This window comes from Crassostrea angulata, chromosome 2 (genome assembly GCF_025612915.1).
Source record: "Crassostrea angulata isolate pt1a10 chromosome 2, ASM2561291v2, whole genome shotgun sequence".
Taxonomy (NCBI): Eukaryota; Metazoa; Mollusca; class Bivalvia; order Ostreida; family Ostreidae; genus Magallana; species Magallana angulata.
In genome coordinates, this window is record NC_069112.1 from 29,076,904 (window position 1) to 29,094,545 (window position 17,642).

Genomic DNA, 17,642 nt, shown 5'->3' on the forward strand with positions numbered 1-17,642 from the left:
GAGTCCATCAGTAACAGTTTTGTTGATCAAATTATTCTTTATTTTAAAATCATGTGGTTAATGCCTTACTTCACTAAAGAATTAGGGCTGGGTTAGAATCATTAGTTGATCAATATTGCTGAATATTGATTTTAGTATTGTTTTAAATTGATCGATAAAGTTTTGAACATATTTTTGGCATTGTCGTTAACTTATCAATATCTTAAATATTAATTTTTTCGGGTATTTTTTATCATTTAACTTTGGCTATCGCTAATATTAAATGAAGTATTAATAGTGATTATCGGATATCAATGAATATTGATTAAGGTATTGACATTTAAAACTGGATATCGCTGAAACTTGTCCCCCGAGACAGCAATTATTTTACAAGGCGAAGCCGAGGTTATAGTTGTTGTCGAGGAAGGCAAAAGACTCCCTTTTTGAACACAACACAGGTAAGCCAACAATATAAACAAGAGATGTTTGTAAAACACTTATGCCCCCTCCTTTTGAAACATCTGTGAAGAAAATGAATGGAAACTGCAAATTTTTGAAACATCTGCAAAGCAAATGAAAGGAAACTGCAAATATTGGAATTTTTCTTCGTCCAAGGGGCATAGCTCTGTATAAGATTGCTTGATCGTACCCAGTACCGAGCTTGATCTTGATAATTATCATACTTAACCTGTATACCACATTTCATTTCAATATGTGCATTCTCTGCGAAGCGAATGAGCGGAAACTGCAATTAATTGGAATTTTTCTATGTCCAAGGGGCATACTTCTGTCGAAAATAGATTCGAATGAACCTGTAAACTGACGGTGGACTGACCGACCAACATACCGACAGACAATAGCAAAACAATATGCCCTTCCTTCTTCGAACGGGGGGGGGGGGGGGGTATAAAAAAGCCGAATCGGATTTTGACGGTGAATTGTTTAGATGACTATTCTTGTCTCAAAACGATCATTCAAAATTTTCAAAACGTTTCATTTCGAACGAATATCATGATTTTCTAATACTGACACATGATACTTTGTTGATAAAATAAACCCATATAGATGGTGTGGTGTCACGGACCAAAGTTCAATGGCATCTCCCTTTGTGGTGGGGAACTGGAACTAAGCGATCGATTTTCTTGATTTATTCATTGTTCTGGGATTGTAATGAAAATAAATACGATTTACAAATATTTATGATTATAGTTAATTGATTTATTGTACAATTTTTTTTTAGTTCCCTTCCCCTTAACTTTCATCAATTTGTATATATTATCACCCAAACATAGTGTTTTCCATCGCCGTACACGTGAGAAAGAAGTTATAATGCCCTAGTCCAGGGAATTGACACACTCATAGAGTGAAGCTTGATTAAACTCTCCACACTCTAGATACTCAGCTCGATTCTCTACAGTTTCATACGCTGTGTTATTGTGTACAACAACGGTGTTACGTGCACTGATCTCGTTGTACTGCTTATTCGGTTTATATTTCATTTGAAGCCGTCTGTTTCTATAAAGAGATATAAGGTCTAAAATTATTGGATTGTGCTTTCTTTTTTTCATAATTCATGACATTGTAAAATTAGTTTGCTTTTCTACAGTTCCTAATGTAAAACAAATCAATAAAACTTACCTTATTGTTAAAATAATGTTAGTCAAAATGCTGACACAAAACAGTGAAACAAACGTATAAAGAAGAATGTTTGTATGGATGATTGGTTCTTCCGAGACTGTTAGTGATGCATTTGACACATCTGAAGCGAACAAAACTTTAATTATAGACCATAAATCGTGTTAATACTATCGACAAAATACATATTTAATGGATGCTAAATGTAACCTAACTTGATAGTGAAAATTGTGATGTCACTGTACGTTTTTGGCATCTGTCCCCCGTGTATCCAGAAGAACATCCCCTTGGACAGCGCCCAGTCACGTGATGACATTGCTCTCCATATATGTAGAGACAGTTTCCACAATTATACGAACAGTTTGGTCCATACGTGTTGTTAACGCAGTCTGTTAAAAAAGGATTAAACAAAAGGTAATGGTAAGTTATAATGAATAAATTATATTTTTGTTTATATTATAACATTTGTCTTTTTTTAAATGTTTTAGATTATTTGTTGTTTTTTTTGTAAATTTTTGTTTTGTTCTGTATTTAGTTTGCAAAATCGTTGCAAAATAACACTATCATATTTTTTTTTTAAAATATATGTTATTATGAATATCTATAACGTGTATGAATGGGTGCGTATGTGTGTACAATGTAAGTGTGTAACTGTAAGGATTATATGTTTTACTAATAATGAATTTTTTACTTTGAACACATAAACTTCCAATATATCCACTATCACATCCCTCCACGCAGATACCGTTAATGAAATGACATTGTTTCTTCTCAGTGCAGAATCCACAGGGTTGTGAACAATTTAGTCCAAATTTACCATCAGTGCATCCTGTAATGAAAATGCTTGTTTTGTTTTTACAATGTGGTAGAGTGATTTTGATTTCACAAAAACTTACATGTGTATATGATATGCATTTTTTCTTAAATTTTATTGCATTTTTTTATCATTAAAATTGATATCAATATTATTTTGTGTTTTTTAACCGATCTTTATTAGCAATGGCTAGGAGGGAAAAACAAAATTGAATAAGGCCAAATACATAAATAACCCAATGTCAAACATAAAAAAATAAGATATAAACAGTATACTTTGATCGCATCGTGGTCCCTTCCATCCGGCCTGACAACCACCACTACACTCCCCAGTTTCTCTGTCGCATTTTTCCGGAACCCCGCAGTTAATGTTACATTTTTCTTTGCAGTCATATCCAAAGTGACCATAAGGGCATGCTAAAATCAGTTGTAATTAATAATAGTAATTAGATGCATCTTTAAAAAAACTATTTTAAGTTTCACTTAGAAAAACCATGTTTGTGCTTTTATTTAAAGGCGAACACTGATTTTGATATGGCTGTATTTTTCGTCTGTTTAAAATATATATAATATGTATTGCCCGCGCAGAAAGGCCTGAAAGGAAAGGAACAAAAACTATATACCACTTGCCTTTTCTCTAAATATTATTAAAAATTAGACAAAATAATCTCTTTGCATTATGATCTTTCATAGTGTTCATTTTATACTGATCTAACCAAAACAAAGGGTGGGGTGTTTGCAAATGGTGGTTTTAAAAACAAGAGGCCCAGGGGCCACATCGCTCACCTGAACAACAATTGCCTTAATTCTGATCGAATTAGCATTACAGTATCAAAATATCCTGACAACTGAGTACAGTAGATCTTGCTAAATGCTAAAAAAAATTGAAAATCTGCCAATTTTATCCACCTGTGCTTTCACACTAAGTACTGAGTTTTGGACCGAAAACTTTCCAAGAATATTTTTAAAGATTTTCTCTATATATTCCTATGTAAAACTTGATCCCCCAATTGTGGCCCGACCCTACCCCCGGGGACCATGATTTGAACAATCTTGAATCTACTCTATCTGAGGAAGCTTCCAATTAAATTTGAGCTTTCCTGGCCTAAAAGTTTTTGAGAAGAAGATTTTTAAAGATTTTCTCTATATATTCCTATGTAAAACTTGATCCCCCTCTTGTTGCCCCTCCCTACCCCCAGGGACCATGATTTGAACAAACTTGAATCTACACTACCTGATGATGCCTCCACACAAGTTTAAGCTTTTCAGGCCGAATAGTTTTTGAGAAGAAGATTTTTGAAAAATACCAACAAATTTTCAATAATTCTCAATTATCTCCCCTTTAAAGAGGGCGTGGCACTTCATTTGAACAAACTTGAATCCCCTTTACCTAGAGGTGCTTTGTGCCAAATTTGGTGGAAATCTGCCCAGTGGTTCTTGAGAAGAAGATGAAAATGTGAAAAGTTAACACCGACAACGACGACGACAACGACAGATAACGGACAAATTGTGATCAGAAAAGCTCACTTGAGCCTTTGGCTCAGGTGAGCTAAAAAAAGAATTTTGTCTCTGATTATTTAAGGATCCGATAAAGTGGCATCCTAATAGGTAAGCGTTAATTTGTTTTCATAGTTATTTGCATATTTATATACTTTTTATTGCATTGTGTGTTGCAGCAATGGTTTTGTTTACAATTTCCTTACAGTATTACCTAGGTTACATTTAACACCATAGGTCCCCCTGTCACAACCGTTCAAGCAACTTCCGTTCACAGGGTGGCATTGTTCCCCATTGATACAGTTTCCACATATCTGTTTGCATTCCATACCATATGTATTATCTGAACAATCTGCAAAAAATTGTTCCTCTTTTTAGCTACTGTGTTTACGAGGTAATGTCGTATAAAAATTTCAAGAAAACAAACAAATCGAATTAAAGCATCTTTCCTTTAGTTATTGGTTACTTAAAACAAAAGTACTATGGGCCATCGCGTGACAGTAAAAAACAAATAACAGAATACAACAAATACTGTAAACCAACTTTTATTCGCGTGCAAGAGATTTTCGCAAGCATCGCGGGAGTATCGTCGTCCCGAATATTTTTCGCCGCAAACCAGTCCATGTCAAATGGTTTGTATAACAAAATGGGTCTAGATAATGCTTGGTCGTGGACATTAGTTGTCGCAAACCAATTTTTAGGAAGAAAACCGCGAAATAAAATCGTCGCAAATGAAAGTTGGTTTACAGTAACTTATCAAATTTCAAATAAGAAGAGCTAACGGGAAATATTAGCAACTGACCCGTGATGGTTGCTGTGTTCCTTATAAGAACCCCCACCCCAACCCCCGAATAAAATGAAAAAAAAAAGTACGTTCAGTGCAACGCGCCCCTTCATATCCTTTTGTGCAACTTATGCATGTTCCTTCCACAATGTCGCAGTAACCTCCCTGGCAGTTCAAAGGGCACTTGGATGAGCAGTTTAATCCGTAATTACCTGGGTTTTGACATCCTATTGGATTATATAACCATTTAACAGAAGTATTATCATAGCCTGATTAAAAATACAACAATATTTTTACATCTGATTGAACAATAGCAGTCTGATTAAAACCACCTCCCTTCTCATTGTTCTTATCAGGATCTGACAGGTATAGAAACAGTGAAACGGTAATGTTCATACGACCTCTACATTTGCATACAGTCTAAACATACCCCCGCCTATTACAACTTGCTTTTATCTGTTTTATAATAGGTTTAACTCCTCAGTACTGAAGATTATATTGCAAACAAGAATGAATTGATTTTACATTTTGATAATTCAATTAAGTGTTGAAAAACAAAAAAAACCTTTCTCTGATTGGTAAGAGGTAGAGCTATACCTATCAGACCTCGATGAGTGGGAGGAGAAAACGGGTGGTTTTGATCCGATTAAAACAATGCAATCGAGTGAATGAATGACATTATTTCACTCAATGAAATATAAAATAAGGTGTTATTTTCTTACCAAAAACTTCTACTTCACAAAGTTCGTTGTTTGCACCGTCTTTAGAATATCCATTTGGAAACGGTGGATGGGTTCTGTTGTTATAATATATTACATATCTTCCGTAAGCTCTACATAAAATGCTTTGAGGATTAGGGATTGTTCTTCTAGTATAGTTTGTGTCCCTAAAACAAAGAAGTCCATCTTCCTTTCTTGTTGTGTTTGAAATATACACTGAAAAGCCCAGGAATCTTGTTGTGAAAAAGTTGTTTGCGTCTACAAAAAAATATACAATATACAGCTCAGATGAGTTTTTGATATACAATATGTTTGAGATCATTGAGATTGTTATAACCTTAAAGCTGAACACCACTCGTAAATAGGCACTTTCTGCCATGTTTCTTTCTTAAGGTGGCTCTATACACCCACAGTTTATTGCAATTTTCAAAAGAAGACCACAAAACATATACTTATCAGATATAAAAATGATGATAGGGATATTATAGATATTTTAAAAAAAAAAAATTAATGTTTTTCCGTGTTTTTGTTATATAATTTTTTTTAAAGGTAACTATTACCAAATTGAGAGAAATTATTTTGTCATATGATGGATAATTCCTTCGGACATAAAATAAAGTATATTAAACTTCTTAACATTTAAAAATGTTATTATTGCATTTTTTTAGTACTTCCCCAAAACATAATTTTTCATATTTTCTTACTCTGTTCACAAATCATCTGAAAAAGCTGCTTGATGTTATAAAAAATGTACTTAAATAAATGTGACATAAAAAAATTGAATGAAAATCATTGCAAATAAAAACAAAAAATATTTTAAATTTTATTCGGTTTGAAAGGTCTAAGTCCCAAGGCCCAAACACCTTGGAGACTTCTCATTTCTTAGTTGAAGAAAATTTCCTAAATATCATTTTGGTATGATAAATACATACATATTTCATTAAAGACCTATATAAGTGAATATATTCGCATCAATTCAAAACTTAGTCAAATAAATAAAGGGGAAAATTAACTAATAGGATTTATGTATCCCACCCTGAGAGAAATTCAAAGCCACCCTCCCATCCCCTTAAGGTGGTAAGGAACATCTCTCGATATTTTAATTGAAATACTTTCACCTATTTAGAATTTTCTTTAACATATTCCACCAAAAATTACGTTTTAGAAATTGTGAAAGGTTAAAAATGTTATCGCCCTCAATGGAATTCGAACCCATGATCTACTGGTTTGACGTGAACCCACTAACCCACTGCGCTATGCTGTAGTATGTCAATGATGGGAAAGAAACTTTTTAAAAAAAATATACTTGATTATATTGTTTATTTCGATAAATAATACGAAACAACGTGAAGGTGTCATACACCATATTACTTATAAGTAAGGAATTTTCCAATTATGAAATTCAATCTTTTAATTTAACAAATTTTTCAACAGAGCGGCCCCCACACAATTCGCCTCAGTTTAAATCAGCCAGTACCGGAATTTCATGCTTCCAGATTTACTTTGTAGCGTACTGCGTCGTCAAAAGGTGGTGTATAGAGCCACCTCAATTAAGCTGCATAACTCTTAGCAGTTTTGAGTATTTCGCTGTAGAGGTCTCACCTCACATCTTGCCTCGCCGTGTAATTCAGTCGCGATGAAATAATTAAATTCTACGCATTTTTTTCAAGTCAAAAGAATTTTATCATTAAGTAAACATGGTGATGCATTATTAATACACATGATATGCAAATAAAATAAGAAATGCATGCATCAAGTCAATAGACCTTGAAGGGAATACTACACGTAGGCCACAGGTTTCATGTGTATAATCGGGTTTAACGAAATCGGAGGGTTTTAATACACGCGCGACATTGCCTATTAACGAGCGGTGTTCAGGCATCAGGATCATGAAGCAATTTTTGATTTACGTCATATTACGTTAGTCATAAAATTATTGCTTATTATAAGTTTTCGAATAAACTTTTTATAAACAACTTTTTATCAAAACACTTTCAATTGCATTTCATTGTTGTCAGTGTTTCAAATCAAGGTACATTAAGATAGTGTTCAATGTTTGATTTAAGTCAGAGATTGCTCGAAGGCAGCTTTAACGTGACATAGACACAGACTATACAGGTCTTTTTTAGAAATAAGAGTTCTTTTATACTGCACTAATTTCTTACTTTTTTACATAGCAGCATAATGTTTGATTTAAGCCTGAGATTGCTTGGAGGCAGCTTTAACGTGACATAGACACTGACTAAGCAGGTCTTTTTTTTTTTTAGAATGAACAGTTCTTTTATACTGCACTAATTTCTTACTTTTTGACATAACAGCAAAATTGAAGAAGTAATACTAGTCATTATATTACCGACCACAAGGAAACAAAGGAACAATCAGGTTAAATTAAGATAAGGGTTTTTCTAGTTTCCTTATGACTTCATTTACAAATGCGTTGAATAAAATGAAAGATAATTGTACATTATGTCACAGCAAACAATTTGAAATCAATAACTAGATACGATCTCGTTACGAGTAACGAGTAGGTCTTCCTTGCGATTTCTGTTTTAAATCATACCATGAATAATCGATACAATTTTAGAATTATCCCCCCCCCCCCACTTTCAGATAATGTATACAAATCCATTATTACGTAATAAATGGGTGTGGCAATGAGTTTTCCAGATAGATATTGCTACAATTAACAACTTTGCTTTTATAATGCATTACGACATCTTAATCGTTTTTATGTAATTTGTAATAGACTTTACGAGTTTCTTGCCCCCCCCCCCAAAGAAAAAAAAGGGGACAGCCCCTTTTTCTTGAATTCTTTGAAAGGTCTTAAGAATACTAACAATGTTTGTTCTTACACCCATCTAAAATTGTTGATCATTTTTGAGATCAAATGTATGAATATTTTAGGGGCCAGCCCTCTAGATCCTTAATGGGGACAGAAATTCGTGTTTTGATAAGTGGAATCGATTTAAATCATAAATTCAAACATTTTCTTTTCTATGATGTCTAACAAAATATGTCTACTTCTCTAGTTATTTTGCGTCAAAGTTTAAGTACTTTAGCCCCTAAAAATTCCCAATTACTAATTATAAATGGGCGTGGCAATGATTTTTTCTAATAGATATTGGTACGATCAACAACTTTGCTTCTATAATGCATTACAAAATCTTTATCGTTTTTAAGTTACTTGTAATAGAGTTTACGAGTGCCTTGGCCCCTAAAAAAATGGGCCAGCCCCTTTTTCTTGATTTGTTTGAAAAGGTCTTGAGAATACAAATATTTTTTGTTCTTACACCCATGTAAAATTGTTGATCATTTCTGAGATACAAATGATTGATGTTTTAGGGGCCAGCCCTCTAGATCCTTAATGGGGACAGAAATTCGTCTTTTGATAAGTGGAATCAATTTAAATCATTTATTCAAACATTTTCTCTTCTATGATGTCTAACAAAATATGTATACTTCTCTGGTTATTTTTCGTCAAAGTTTAAGTACTTTGGCCCCTAAAAATCCCTAATTACGTAATAAATGGGCGTGGCAATGATTTTTGCAAATAGATATTGGTACGATCAACAACTTTGCTTCTATAATGCATTACAAAATCTTTATCGTTTTTAAGTTACTTGTAATAGGGTTTACGAGTGCCTTGGCCCCTAAAAAAAGGGGCCAGCCCCTTTTTCTTGATTTCTTTGAAAAGGTCTTGAGAATACAAATATTTTTTGTTCTTACACCCATGTAAAATTGTTGATCATTTCTGAGATACAATTTATTGAATATTTTAGGGGCCCGCCCTCTAGATCCTTAATGGGGACAGAAATTCGTGTTTTGATAAGTGGAATCAATTTAAATCATTTATTCAAACATTTTCTCTTCTATGATGTCTAACAAAATATGTATACTTCTCTAGTTATTTTTCGTCAAAGTTTAAGTACTTTGGCCCCTAAAAATCCCTAATTACGTAATAAATGGGCGTGACAATGTTTTTTTCCTAATAGATATTGGAACGATCAACAACTTTGCTTCTATAATGCATTACAAAATCTTTATCGTTTTTATGTTATTTGTAATAGAGTTTATGAGTGTCTTGGCCCCTAAAAAAGGGGGCCAGCCCCTATTTCTTGATTTTGTTGAAAAGAACTTTCGATTATCTACCACTTTTGGTATATATGTTTTAACAAAATATCAACTCATAAAAAGATACAGATCAAAACGTATGAAAAATTTGATTCGAAATTCGTACCCAATTTTCGAGCCTAGGCGAGCTCATAGAAATGGCGCCACTGGCGCCAAAAAACTACATTGTGCACAACATCAACCTATGGTCTACCTATCCTGAAAATTTCATATTCCTATCTCTGATAGTCTCTGAGTTTATGTCTGCACAAAATGGGTCGTACATACTGACAAAATCGGCCGTAAATCGGAACCGGAAGTGCCGATTTCAAAATTTCAAAAAACTTCTAGAATTATGACCACTGGCTACCATCTGAGAAAAAATGGTCGAAATCGGCCGAATGGTTTTCGAGAAATCGCGTGCACAAAATTCGTGGAAAAAAATAATAATAACTAGATCTCGTTACGAGTAACGAGTAGGTCTTCCGTCCGATTTTGTTTTCATATGATACGATGAAATATCGATATTCTCTGCCAAATCTGCGATCTTGGTGAATCTAGGTTTTTTGTCTCGAGACCGAAAACGGACGAACAAAAGAGGTTTATGAAAATAAAAGCTAGGGTTTTTTATACATATGTTTAGTGTACACTACTGTTAATCATAGCAGATGAAACACCAAAGATAATCAGTTAAACTTGTGAAAAAAATGAATTGTTTGAACTCTTCTGGTGAGTACCGGAAGTGACGGTTGACAAAAGAAAACCCGTTAAATATATCTTCAATCGATTGTCTATCATTTATAAAAGTTTGTGTCTCAATCACTTACAGTGACTAAAATCTCGCTGGTATCAATTTTGTAAAAAAGGCTAAGTACCAAAGATATTTGAAATCTTGCTTGTTTTCAAGTTATCTGTAATATAGTTTACGAGTGTCCTGGCTCCTCATTTAAGGGGCCAGCCCCTTTTTCTTGAGTTCAATCGAAAGTTCTCACGAATACTAACATTTTTTGTTCTTACACCCATCTAAAATTGTTGTTCATTTTTGAGATACAAATGATTGAATATTTTAGGGGCCAGCCCTATAGATCCTTAATTGGGACAGACTTTGGAGATTTGATTAGTGAAATTGATTAGAATCATCAATGCAAACATTTTCTTTTCTACATTGCCTAACAAAATATGTCTCCTTCTCTAGATATATTGCATCAAAGTTTAAGTACTTTGGCCCCTTAAAATCCCTAATTACGTCATAAATGGGTGTGAAAATGATTTTACCTGATAAATATTGCTACAATCAACAACTTTGCTTCTATATTGCATTACAAAATTTTGATCGTTTTTAAGTTATTTGCAATAGAGTTTACGAGTGTCTTGGCCCCTAATTTAAGGGGCCAGTCCCTTTTTCTTGATTTTGTTGGAAAGAACGTTTAATTATCTACTATTTTTGTTATATATGTCTTAACAAAATATCAACTGATAAAAAGATACAGATGAAAACGTATGAAGAATTTGAATGAAAATTCGTACCCAATTTTTGTGCCTAGGCGAGCTCCAAAAAAATGGCGCCACTGGCGTAAAACAAAATAATAGTGCACAACTTCAGACTATAGACTACCTATCCTGAAAATTTCATAGTCATATCTCTGATAGTTTCTGAGATCAGCTCTGCACAAAATAGGTCGTAAAAATGTACAAAATGGCCGATAAATCGGTACCGGAAGTGCCGACAGGAAAAATCTCAAAAACGTATGAAGTTTACATCAAGACTCATCTTCTCTGAAAAAATGGTCGAAATCGGTCGAATAGTTTTCGAGAAATCTCGTGCACAAAATTTGTGGAAAAAAAAAATAATAATAATAATAACTAGATACGATCTCGTTACGAGTAACGAGTAGGTCTTCCGTTTAATTTTTTAAACGATTCGATTAAAATATCAATGAAATTTCAGAATTCCACCTCAACCACCTCCTTTTAGATAATGTATACGATTGTCAATATCCTTTAAAAGCTTAACAAAGAGTTTTGCTTTTTAACATACAGCACATTAAAGATTTAATATTTTAGTCCCCTAAAATCTCTAATTACGTCATCAATGGGTTTGGAAATGAGTTTTACAAACAGATATTGCTGCTATCAACAACTTTGCTTCTATAATGCATTACAAAATCTTAATCGTTTTTAAGGTATGAGTAATAGAGTTTAGGAGTCTAATGGCCCCTAATTTAAGGGGCCAGTCCCTTTTTCTTGATTTTATACGAAAGGTCTTATGAATACTTACATTTTTTGTTCTTACATCCATCTAAAATTGTTGATCACTTTTGAGATACAAATGATTGAATATTTTAGGGGCCAGCCCTCTAGATCCTTATAGGGACAGAAATTCGTCTTTTGATAAGTGGAATCAATTTAAATCATTTTTTCAAACATTTTCTCTTCTATGATGTCTAACAAAATATGTATACTTCTCTAGTTATTTTTCGTCAAAGTTTAAGTACTTTGGCCCCTAAAAATCCCTAATTACGTAATTAATGGGCGTGGCAATGATTTTTTTCTAATAGATATTGGTACGATCAACAACTTTGCTTCTATAATGCATTACAAAATCTTAATCGTTTTTAAGTTACTTGCAATAGAGTTTACGAAGGCCTTGGCCCCTAAAAAAAGGGGCCAGCCCCTTTTTCTTGATTTGTGTGAAAAAGTCTTAAGAATACAAATATTTTTTGTTCTTACATCCATGTGAAATTGTTGATCATTTTTGAGATACAAATGATTGAATATTTTAGGGGCCAGCCCTCTAGATCCTTAATGGGGACAGAAAATCGTGTTTTGATAAGTGGAATCAATTTAAATCATTTATTCAAACATTTTCTCTTCTATGATGTCTAACAAAATATGTATACTTCTCTAGTTATTTTTCGTCAAAGTTTAAGTACTTTGGCCCCTAAAAATCCCTAATTACGTAATAAAAGGGCGTGGCAATGATTTTTTCAAATAAATATTGGTACGATCAACAACTTTGCTTCTATAATGCATTACAAAATCTTTATTGTTTTTAAGTTATTCGTAATAGAGTTTATGACTGTCTTGGCCCCTAATTTAAGGGGCCAGCCCCTATTTCTTGATTTTATTGAAAAGAACTTTTGATTATCTACCACTTTTGTTATATATATTTTAACAAAATATCTACTCATAAAAAGATACAGATCAAAACGTATGAAAAATTTGATTCGAAATTCGTACCCAATTTTCGAGCCTATGCGAGCTCATAGAAATGGCGCCACTGGCGCAAAAAAACTACATTGTGCACAACATCAATCTATAGTGTACCTATCCTGAAAATTTCATATTCCTATCCTTGATAGTCTCTGAGTGTATGTCTGCACAAAATTAGTCGTAAAAACTTACAAAATCGGCCGTAAATCGGAACCGGAAGTGCCGATTTCAAAATTTAAAAAAACTTCTAGAATTATGACCACTGGCAATCATCTGAGAAAAAATGGTCGAAATCGGCCGAATAGTTTTCGAGAAATCGCGTGCACAAAATTTGTGGAAAAAAATAATAATAATAATAAGAAACAGTACGAAAACTATAAGGTCTTCCGTTGGAAACGGAAGACCTTAATAAGAAATCGTACGAAAACTATAAGGTCTTCCGTTGGAAACGGAAGACCTTAATAATAATAACTAGATACGATCTCGTTACGAGTAACGAGTAGGTCTTCCTTGCGATTTCTGTTTTTAATCATACCATGAATAATCGATATAATTTTAGAATTACCCCCCCCCCACACCCACACACATCAGATAATGTATACAAATCCCTAATTACGTAATAAATGGGTGTTGCAATGAGTTTTCCAGATAGATATTGCTACAATTAACAACTTTGCTTTTATAATGCATTACGAAATCTTAATCGTTTTTAAGTAATTTGTAATATACTTTACGAGTTTCTTGCCCCCCCCCCCCCCAAAAAAAAGGGGCCAGCCCCTTTTTCTTGATTTCTTTGAAAAGGTCTTAAGAATACTAACAATTTTTGTTCTTACACCCATCTAAAATTGTTGATCATTTTTGAGATACAAATGTATGAATATTTTAGGGGCCAGCCCTCTAGATCCTTAATGGGGACAGGAATTCGTGTTTTGATAAGTGGAATCGATTTAAATCATAAATTTAAACATTTTCTCTTCTATCATGTCTAACAAAAAATGTCTACTTCTCTAGTTATATTGCGTCAAAGTTTAAGTACTTTGGCCCCTAAAAATCCCTAATTACGTAATAAATGGGCGTGGCAATAATTTTTTCTAATAGATATTGGTACGATCAACAACTTTGCTTCTATATTGCATTACAAAATCTTTATCGTTTTTAAGTTATTTGTAATAGAGTTTAAGAGTGCCTTGGCCCCTTAAAAAAGGGGCCAGCCCCTTTTTATTGATTTTGTTGGAAAGAACTTTTGATTCTCTACCACTTTTGTTATATATGTTTTAACAAAATATCAACGGATAAAAAGATATAAATCAAAACGTGTGAAAATTTTGAATGAAAATTCGTGCCCAATTTTCGTGCCCAGGCGAGCTCCAAGAAATGGCGCAACAGGCATTAAACAACTACATGCTGCACAACTTCAAACTATAGTCTACCTATCCTGAAAATTTCATATTCATATCTCTTTTGGTTTCCGAGTTTATAGCTGCACAAAATGGGTCGTCAAAAATTACAAAATGGCCGACAATTCGGTACCGGAAGTGACTACGAAAAAATTAAGAAAAATGTATGAAGTTTAGATTACGCCCAACAATCTGTGAAAAAATGGTTGAGATTGGTCGAATAGATTTCGAGAAATCTCGTGCACAAAATTTGGAAAAAAAAATAATAATAATAAGAAACAGTACGAAAACAATAAGGTCTTCCGCTGGAAACGGAAGACCTTAATAAGAAACAGTACGAAAACAATAAGGTCTTCCGTTGGAAACGGAAGACCTTAATTAGCAATTGACATTACTTAATACCATGCATATGCTCCGTCCATAAAGTAATGATCATCTGTTTTGATCACATCGATCCAATGTATTTTAATCACATTTATGTAAAAAGAATTATATTTGTAAGGGAACTTTACAATATTTTAAAATAGTTTTATATACAAACAAAAAAAAATATAGAAAGATATTAAGATTATTGTTCAGATCAGCAATATGCCCATTGGACCGAATTTTCGTTAAAAAATAATAAGTTTATTATTGCATCTATTGAAAAACTGTACATCATCTCTCTTTCTCTCTCTCTTCCTCTCTCTCTCTCTCCTCTCTCTCTCTCTCTCTCTCTCTCTCTCTCTCTCTCTCTCTCTCTCTCTCTCTCTCTCTCTCTCTCTCTCTCTCTCTCTCTCTTACATCTACAATCGCATGTGCACACCCACATTATGGTGATGAATTCAGTCTCACAATCAAATGACACTTTACAGTTTCTCCGTAGAATTTATATTTTTAAAAACCAATACATTACCCCACTTTGAATTGTCAGTTCTGTACAGAATTGAAATATGGTGAATTCTAAGAACAGCTCCCAGGTCTACACGCCATTCTGCGGTTGGTTTACTGTTCGCTGATATCGTACACTGGCCCCCATAAGCAGACAAATCTGATTTTCGACCGTCTACAGCAAGTTCCGCTCCAAATTGTCGGTCGTCAAATGGATATTGCTGCCATGCCGATTTGTTAAATGCAATATTGTCTGTAAGTAAAATGATAATACTTTTTTATGACGATTATGCGACCACTCCGAAATAATGGTATATCAGTGCAAACGAGGCATACATAAAATAATGTTTGGATTTCCCCCTTTTCTATATGTTTGTGCCTGTTTGTTTCGTTTTGTTTTGTTTTGGTTTCGGTGGGAGGAGTGGCGGGGAAAGGGTGGGGGGGGGGGGGTAAAAATGGTTATGAAAAGATGAGTCGAACATATTGTTTTATTTTTAATTTCTTTCAAACAAATATATTTGGTTTGTTATACGAGGGTTTTGCAATATGTAATCCTATTGTAAGGTTTTAAAAATGAGCATTCGACTCGAACAGTAAATTACAAAGTAAATTACAAAGTACATTCCTGTAAAGTATCCTTCGCGGTTTGAAATACGTAATTTCAATCTCTGAATCAATTTTTCAAATGTGTCAGGGTACACTGCTTTAGGTATATCGCTGAAACACATACTGATGGCCAAGCCTATGGTTTGTCGTGACTTGTAACGAAAACCAGTAAAATTAAAAATTCTATGCTTTTAAAAAGGTATAGCATGTCAGTAATATAGACATGTAACACTTTTGCCCTTAAACATTAATAATTTATACGGTTACTATCTGCTATATCATCACATGACAAGAGCATGCAATAAAGATCCACTTTTGTGTTTATATTTTTTTTTTGGCAGCTAATGCCCTTTTATTGTGTTTTTTTAAGCCATGTATTGTTTTGGATTTTTCTAACGTGTTCAAAAAGGAAACCAATGTTTTATCACTATTAACAATATTTAAAAACTGTCTTTGATTTACTCTGGGAAACATTTTCACCAGTTTCTCAGCGGTTTATACTCGTTATTCATCTGTAAACATATGCAGTATTCTTCAGGCATATATTTTTCTTACTTTCAAAATATGCTTCAAAATGAAATGCACCCGCGATAGCGATATACCAACAGTTTTACAATGTTACGAATCTATCATTAGATATTTTTTTCTGACTTTAAGGATATTTGCTGTGTCTGTTATAGTAACAGTCCGGCAAAAATTTGCTGCATTTTGATGGACTTTGTGCCAGTCTTTCTTTCTCTACCTATGAACTTTCACAAGATACCTTATCAGACCCATAAAAGTCCCCAATTCAGTAAAAATCTACATTGCTTAATCATTTTGTTTTATGTGAACCATTATATCAGCTAATTTCATCAATAATTTTCAACCAATTTTGCAACAGTCTAAACGACAGGCCCCAATAGAATTACTGTAAGTTTAAAACTATGTGGAAATGAAAGCTCGTTTTTATACAATGTGAAAGATATCCAATGGAGCTATTCAAAAATCGTGAAAAGCGTCATCGCGCTGGGCTACAATACACATCTTACATCCCTCGTAGATAAGCCAACCAAATGCAAACAAAGTTTACATCAGAATATTCTCATGCATAGAAATGCATATATCCTCTTTTTGACAATTACATCTAAAAATACACTTCATTTATTAATCGATCTGTTTGTTATGTTACGATAGATCATACCTATTGCTGCAGCCTTATAATATTTTTTTTTCAAATGTTTTGATTTAAAAATAAATAATGTCAATAAATCAAGCTTTAAGGAATGAGAGGTTTATACATACCAAATGCTATTGATGACCAAACAGATGCAGAAAAAAGTATCACCATCAAATTTAAATCGGTGATCATAATCTTTCTTAGGTGAGATATTTGTCTTTGGGGACTGTAATCAGATCATTTTGACTTTTTTAAGGAAATATATTTTGAAATTGATACATTTAAAATTTCTAAAGAAACACAGATAATGTTTTTAAGACCATAACAAAATGTCTCGCATAAAAACGCTTGAAGACTATGCATAATACACGGGAAATGTTTCTTATTGTTGAGTTACAATACCATTTAGCATGATTAATAAATTCATTGTTTGTCAACAAGTGGTAATTAACAAGGAAGTTGTTCTGTTACCTGGTCACACTTCATTAGTATAAGCAAGTGATTTATTTACAATACAGAATGCAGATGACAAAGATATATCAATAAAAAAAAAAACTTACTATACACAACAATGGTCAAATGATCGCCCACTTACGTACATGATGTACCACATGATGTTATACAAATCTTTGGTGTTTATAGTTCAAGTAATTACATGTATTTATGTTTAAGCAAAACGTACAATAAACACAAATATGTATTGATAACTTTGATATATTATAAACAATGAGTTTGACAACGACTGGCTCATTCATGCAAACATTTAAGTTAATTTACAAATCTATGAATAAAATTATATCATAAATATGCTATACATAGATACATGGTAACCAACATATATTTTACAAATTATATCTAAA

The 17,642-nt window shown here is 33.2% G+C and overlaps 1 protein-coding gene across 1 annotated transcript; it reads right to left on the reverse strand.

Annotated features, from left to right (window-relative positions):
- Positions 1 to 886: 886 nt before the first annotated feature.
- Positions 887 to 17,395, reverse strand: LOC128174147 (multiple epidermal growth factor-like domains protein 10). The gene is made up of 10 exons (XM_052839770.1): positions 17,391 to 17,395; positions 15,043 to 15,290; positions 5,431 to 5,685; positions 4,798 to 4,935; positions 4,139 to 4,276; positions 2,704 to 2,844; positions 2,306 to 2,443; positions 1,860 to 2,003; positions 1,618 to 1,738; positions 887 to 1,494 (listed from the first exon to the last, which is right to left on the reverse strand). Exons 1-10 carry the CDS (start codon positions 17,393 to 17,395, stop codon positions 1,314 to 1,316), a joined length of 1,509 nt encoding a protein of 502 aa, XP_052695730.1. The 3' UTR covers positions 887 to 1,313.
- Positions 17,396 to 17,642: the final 247 nt, after the last annotated feature.

Excerpts from the sequence above, each read along its gene's own strand:
- LOC128174147 (XM_052839770.1), bottom strand. Across the intron at positions 2,004-2,305 it reads TGGAAGTTTATGTGTTCAAA|ACTGCGTTAACAACACGTAT; the intron begins GTAAAAAATTCA and ends CTTTTTTAACAG. Across the intron at positions 1,739-1,859 it reads GGGGGACAGATGCCAAAAAC|ATGTGTCAAATGCATCACTA; the intron begins GTACAGTGACAT and ends TGTTCGCTTCAG.